General features: G+C 37.1%; 1 protein-coding gene and 1 pseudogene across 1 annotated transcript; both read right to left on the reverse strand.

The window, feature by feature from the left end:
• Nucleotides 1-265: 265 nt before the first annotated feature.
• LOC114522381 lies at nt 266-3,793 on the reverse strand (annotated as a pseudogene).
• A 706-nt stretch (nt 3,794-4,499) lies between these two features.
• On the reverse strand, nt 4,500-5,534 carry LOC114522382 (alpha-2B adrenergic receptor-like). Its single transcript, XM_028543051.1, has 2 exons — nt 5,026-5,534; nt 4,500-4,980 (listed from the first exon to the last, which is right to left on the reverse strand). Exons 1-2 carry the CDS (start codon nt 5,532-5,534, stop codon nt 4,500-4,502), a joined length of 990 nt encoding a protein of 329 aa, XP_028398852.1.
• Between the last annotated feature and the right edge of the window lie 1,212 nt (nt 5,535-6,746).

The following is a 6,746-nucleotide window of genomic DNA, read 5'->3' on the forward strand; positions in this document are numbered from 1 at the left end:
ATTCATTTTCACCTAAATTAAAAGGCCATACCATTCTTGCGTAACGCTTTGGAAAAATTAGCCAGGATGCAAAATGCATTGTAGTTATTAGACAAGTAGAATTTTTTTTCAACGCCTTTTATACCAAACCCTTTACTGTGGGCGCACAGCTGTGCATGGACACGAAAATAAGGCAAATATCCAGATAAACAGAGCACCCAACAAAACATAAAAACTATATACTGTAAGTTTTCTTATCACAACTCTATCGATGGTTGTTGTCTTATTTGCTCTCGTCGACACATCAATCGTTTAAACAGGCGTTTGAAAGCTTCTCTGTACGTTTGGTCAAGACAGGCATAAATTATTGGATTACAGAGACTGTTAACAAGTGGTAGTGCGAAAACTATGGAGTGAAATAGGAGCGTCCATTAAAGGCGGCTTAATGAATTGCCATTGAAACTAAACACATTTGGATGGTAATAAAGCAGCCATGGCCAAGTCAACAAAGGACACCAACAAAATATAAAAGTCCCGACGACAATCAACAGCATTCTGACCACTTTCTTGTCTCGACGTAATACTGTTCGTTGGTTAATTGTTTGACCCAGTTCACCATTCGCGAGCATTTTGTTTCGTTTGTGAGCAACACGAAAAATGAGAGCGTACATAATCAATGTAATAGTTGTGGGTAAAATAAATCCAATTGTTGATAAAACAAGGTAAAATAGTTTTGCGTGATCAGCGCCAAAATCGCAAACGCTAGACCCTGCCTTCAAAATTCCAGTGGTCCCGGAAGAATACGGAGTGACGGAGTAAGTGGCAGGGGTAATGGAAATGAGAACGATGACGAAAATCATTTTCAGTGATCTTGAAGTTGTCATTCGTGATCTGTACAGAAGAGGTTTGCTGATTTTGAGATATCAGTCAAAACTGATGAATGTCAGTGTAGAAACAGAAGCTATTGTCGCAACTATCTCTGTCCAAACTATAAAACGACAAAGATGAATTGATTTTTCTTTCGGTCGATTAAAACCCAGAAATTTCCGATACGCTCGCAATGGATCTACAACCATAGACCAACCAAAAGATCAGCGACAGCCAGACAAGCGATGAAATATTTATTTGGTTGATGAAGTCTTCTTTCTCTCCAGGTCGCAATCAACACCAAAGTATTTCCAAGAATTGTAAATATTGTGATCAAAATTAATATGATTTTCTCGCCGAGACGAAGTTGTTCCAAAGAGTCAGAAAATTTCACCCAGTCGTTGCTTGTGAGCCAAGGTATCTCTGTTTGATTTGTATAATTGTGTGTCGCAGTTGCATTTTTTGTCGACATCATTGGAAATTGTGACCCTGCATGAAATATATGAAATTTTCCTTAAAGAACTTTACAAATTTATGACAAAATTCAGTGCTGGCGAAAACCGGGAATTGAAATTCGTGATGTTTGGGAACAGAAAAAGTGAAGCGAAAATCCGCACCACAATCCCCCTCCCCCCCCCGTCCTCTCCTACGCCAGCGCCTCAACTGCAAACCGAGTATTGCCCTTTTTACGAACTTTGACTCTCAAATCTATGTTATCAAAGCCATATACGACTATACGTGTCTTTTAAGCATGGTTCTCATACGTCACCGACAGTCGGCGGTGTACGTATTGCCGACTTTATGAACATAAATTTACACCACTGAAGTACATCTTTCATTGTGAGACTAATCAGGCTGCAGGTATATGGGTCCGCCAGCGGTCAGGTGTCAGGGTTTTGTTAATATCGTTGTAAAATATACTTCAATCCCAAATGCATGGATGGTATACGCACGTTGACATACCTTTTGTTTAATCCTATGAATGTTTTACTACTTTACCTTAAGTGAGCAAATCCTCGCTTAAAAGCCTAAAACCTACGAGACGTTCAATTCTCTATATTTATTTATTTATTCATTAAGTTAATTCTTTCCTGAACGCCAAAAACGCCCAAAAATGCTGTTGTTAAGTTGTCCACATTTCACGAATGAATGGGATCAGTCCAAGCATTGTCATGCGGCTGCGAAAACTGACAGTCTGTTTCGCTTAGATGCCTTTTTAAATACCGTTGTTAATGCTTTTATCACACGGAAAGCGAGGCGTATATATACAGGACTCAGTCTTTCTGCTAATCTGACTATATGTAGAAGGTCGTTAATGCATGTTATCTAAGGTGAGAAACATTCTGCGTCAGTTTCAAACTGATGAAATGTAATGAAATGTAACCAATGCCTATATATACTTGCAAAGTCGCAGAAATTGGTAAATTTAGTGATTCTAAAATGGCTTATAATTTATAAATGATTAGCTAGGAGTTTATTAACAAGACCAAAGCCGCGGAGAAGTGTTATGCATCCCAAGCACCATGCACCCCCCCCCCCTTCTGTTCACGCCAGTTTCTACGGCAAACTTTTTGTTTCAACTCTACTATATCTTTAAGCGTGCAACAATTTTGCTAAATTACAAACGTTCTACATAAAACTCGTGATGCTCAACAGTGATGTAAGAAAGCAAAGCCAATTGCTGTTGTATTTAGCAAGGTAAATTCAGCTTCGCGCTGTATGTTTCACACATAAAATTTAATGCTTGGACGGCTATGAGTGTGTGCAATCGTTCAAACGTGACGATTTATACGGCAAACGTGAATAAGTATATACATCAGAAATGGCCTCATGCTTTTGTATCTTTTTGCTGAACATCACGATTTTTATGTAGAACGTTAAACGTTTGTAATTTAGCGAAATTGCTGCACACTTTAAAGTTAGTGAAGTTAAAACACAAAGCTTGTTAGCGGTTTGGCGTTGGCCGTAAACGCCAATCTTGAGGCCAGCCTCTACTGCAGCTGTATATTCGACCGTCAACATGCAGCCTAGCGCAATTTAATGGAGGTTCGGTAAAAATCGTAGTAAGTGAAGTTCGGTAAAGATCATGGGCAGGCCCCAGATCTGCTTTACAATATATAATGTAAGGATCACATAAAGATGATCAAGCAAGAGTCGTCCCCTATACAGGGTGTCCCAAAAAAGTCCCCTCAATTGAAATCAAGCTTTTGTTAGCAAGACGCTTTATTTGAATGCCTCAACCTAATAACTATGCTATTTACACACTACTGCGTTGATCATGCATTCAAATTCCAACAAATGATTCATTTCAATTGAGACACCCTGTATAGAATTGTAATACAAGTATACAACATTTTAACACTCTAACGGAAAAATTATGTGGCCTGGGTAGATCATAAATACCTCGATATGTGGCTCTTTCTCTTCTGACTTCAACTCGGCCAACTTTTAAAACAGAACTCCAAGGTTCTGCTAGTCGCTTTCTTAACTCTTGTAAAATTAGAACTTAAAATGAGCTTTCACAACGCCGGCTATACGCGTGTCTTTTAATTAAGCGCTGTCGCGACAAAATTATTTCGTTTACGTTTTAACACTTTTTTTTGTACTTTCTGGGTATAACCAATCAGATCCCATGAACATGCATGCGTCATTCTTTATTGAGCGTATATATTCATTTAAAACTTGACTAATACTATGTCCCACAACGTTATATTTATTGATGGAAAAGGAAACGATATTTGTGGGTACAAAATGTAGTTTAATATATATTTCTTGTCATTTTACTTTTAGTAGTTATGTTGTTATGTTAAAGCAGTTATGTTGACGTAAAGTCTGACAACTAAAAATTACAACTTATTAACTTACATTATATGGTTTTTCAGTTAACTGTTTAATATTTCAAAAGAAAATTTCCTTGAATCATTTGGGTCGGCTGTATAAAACAATTAATCATTGTCTTGCGGCTGAAACAGGCAGGTCCTATCCACGCATGGATAAATTGCTATACGGTACCGATTTTAGCCGTGCTGTGTCACGTGACTATAGTGTAAACACGACTAAAATTTAATTACATACATATATATATATATATATATATATATATACTCATGTGAAATTGATTATTCCTTCGCTAAGTTTGACAAGGCCGTCTTAAAATAGCATTTCAACTTGGCAGTCGCCAATCAGCATCGAGAATCCACCGATTTTTTTATATTTACCACTTAAAGTTATTTCCCAAAACAGAAAGTCAATTGCAGCTGCTGAAATTCAAATATTTTGAAAGTTGCTAAAACAGTCTTCAACACGTACGTAGTTACCAGTCTTACTTTTAAAGATCACTTTGCTCTGAGTGTAAACTTTCAAACAAACTGTCAAAACTGTCAAATATGTGTCTGAGAGGCGAGGACCGCAAATAATGAGGCAAATTCATTTTCACCTGAATTAAAAAGTCAAATCATTCTCGCGTAAGACTTTCGAAAAATTAGCCAGGATGCAAAATACATTGTAGTTATTACCCAACTAGAATTTTTTTTTGAACGCCTTTTATACCAGATCCTTTAGTGGGCGCACAGCTGTGGGCACGAAAATAGGGCAAATATCCACATAAACCGAGCAACTCAACAAAACATAAAAACTATATGCTGTAAGTTTTCTTATCTCAACTCTATTGGTGGTTGTTGTCTTCTTTGGTCTCGTTGACACATCATTCGTTGAAACAGACGTTTGAAAGCTTCTCTGTACGTTTGGTCAAGACAGGCATAAATTATTGGATTGCAGAGGCTGTTAACAAATGGAAGTGTGAAAACTATGGATTTAAATAGGAGCATCCGATACGCCCGGCTTAATGAATCGCTATTGATAATAATTAAATTTGGATGGTAAATAAGCAGCCATGTCCAGGTAAACAAAGGACCCCAGCAAAATATGAAAACTCCAATGACAACCAACAGCATTCTAATCACTTTCATATCTCGACGTAATGCAGTCCGTTGGTTAATTGTTTGATCCAGTTCACCATTCGCGAGCATTTTGTTTCGTTCGTGAGCAACACGAAAAACGAGAGCGTACATAATCAATATAATAGTTGTGGGCAGAAGAATCCCAATTATTAATAAACAAAGGTAAAATAGTTTCCTTTTTTCGCCATCAGCGCCAATATTGCAAAAGTTAAACTCGAACGTTAGAATTCCATCGGCCCCTGAGTCGGGAGTGGCGGAGTAAGTGGCAAGCGTAATGGAAATGAGAACGATGACGAAAATAACTTTAAGTGATCTGGAAGTTGTCATTCGTGATTTGTACTGAAGTGGTTTGCTGATTTTAAGATATCTGTCACAACTGATGAATGTCAGTGTATAAACAGATGATACTAAGGCGAAGGTGTCTATCCACATCATAAAACGACAGAGATAATAAGGGATTGAAAATAAAGCTTCGATATTGAAATCGAGTAGATACACCTTCAGTGGTGCTAAAAACAAACCAACCAAAAGATCAGCGACAGCCAAACAAGCGATGAAATATTTATTTGGCTGATGAAGACTTCTTTCTCTCCAGGTCGCAATCAACACCAAACCATTTCCCAGAATTATGAATATAGCGAGGAAAATTGATACAATTTTCTCGCCTAGTGAAAGTCGTTCCAAAAATGCTCTCAGTTCCAACAAATAACTTTCTGTCAGCCCAGACATTTCTGTTTGATTTGTATGATTTAATGTCGCAGTTATATTACTTGTCAACGCCATTGCAAATCCTGACCCTTATGAAATAGATAAAAACACAATCTCTTCAAATGCACGCACAAAAAATGAAATTTATAGTGCTGAAAACAGTAGCGATATTCTTAATTTTTATATTTATATAAATTTTAAGATTCCAACTTTGTCTTAGAAGTATTATTGCAATAATATGTATCTATTTGAGGTTACTGTTCACCCACTTGTTTGAGGCGAGTATCTCAGTCATTTTGTCAATGAGAAGACTGCGTGAAGAATGTTTAAAACTTGATCTTAGAAATCCACGTATTTGTCAATTCGTTTTCAAGTTTCTCGGCGCGTTCATGAAATGTCGTATCCTAAGCCTCTCCCCCGCTCTAACGCTAAGGCCTGACCTGGCAGCTGTTTGATCTTCAAAAAGCCGTCATGGCCAAGCGCAATATTTCATTGAAGTTCGGTTGAAATGGATAAAAATTTCCAAACATTTATGGCGGCAGCCTTTCTAAAATTGAGGGCTAATATACAGTATATAAATCCTGGAAAATTGTGAGAACATACTTATTGTTTTCTATATTGCAAGATGAAACAGATAATTATATTAACCAGCCACATGCAGCCCTCGAAGCAAAGCTGACAAGATTCACAAGTGGAATCTTTTTTGTAAGCTTGTCGTTTAATTTTACCTCGTTTAACTTCGTCTTTAAATATTTTCGTAGTGCAGCTTTCTCTCCTCTTCTCTTAGTTCGATAAACTCTTATAAACTCTAAAGTTCTGCTAATTATAGATTCAGGCTGTTCTTACACGTTTTGACTTTGAAATGGCTGTTTTCAAAACCTATACTCTCTTTATATAAACATAAATTTGCATTAAAATTGCATCTTTCATTGGGTGACCAATCAGGTGGCATGAAGATGCGTCACCAACGTTACCAACCCTAATGTCTTTAATGAAAATTAAATGAAATGAAAAATTAAATACCAACTATTAGCTGTATAGGCACTTATTGAAACTGTTTAATTAAGCTGCTTTTCAGTTAACGGTAAACGATTTAATATTTCACAAGAAATGCAATACGACACGGACTGAGACTTGCAAGTGGAATCTTTTTTGTTAGCTTGCTGTAGTTCAATTCCAACTCTTTTAACTTCGTCTTCAAATATTTTCGTGGTGTAGCTCAGTCTCTTTCCC

This window comes from Dendronephthya gigantea, unplaced genomic scaffold (genome assembly GCF_004324835.1).
Source record: "Dendronephthya gigantea isolate DGI-Jeju-01 unplaced genomic scaffold, DenGig_1.0 000022F, whole genome shotgun sequence".
Taxonomy (NCBI): domain Eukaryota; kingdom Metazoa; phylum Cnidaria; class Anthozoa; order Malacalcyonacea; family Nephtheidae; genus Dendronephthya; species Dendronephthya gigantea.

What these genes read in the sequence shown, in the direction of transcription:
- LOC114522382 (XM_028543051.1), bottom strand. Translation starts at nt 5,534, where the DNA reads ATGTCTGGGCTGACAGAAAGTTATTTGTTGGAACTGAGAGCATTTTTG. An exon ending in GGGGCCGATGGAATTCTAAC is followed by an intron (nt 4,981 to 5,025) that starts GTTCGAGTTTAA and finishes TGGCGAAAAAAG; the next exon opens with GAAACTATTTTACCTTTGTT.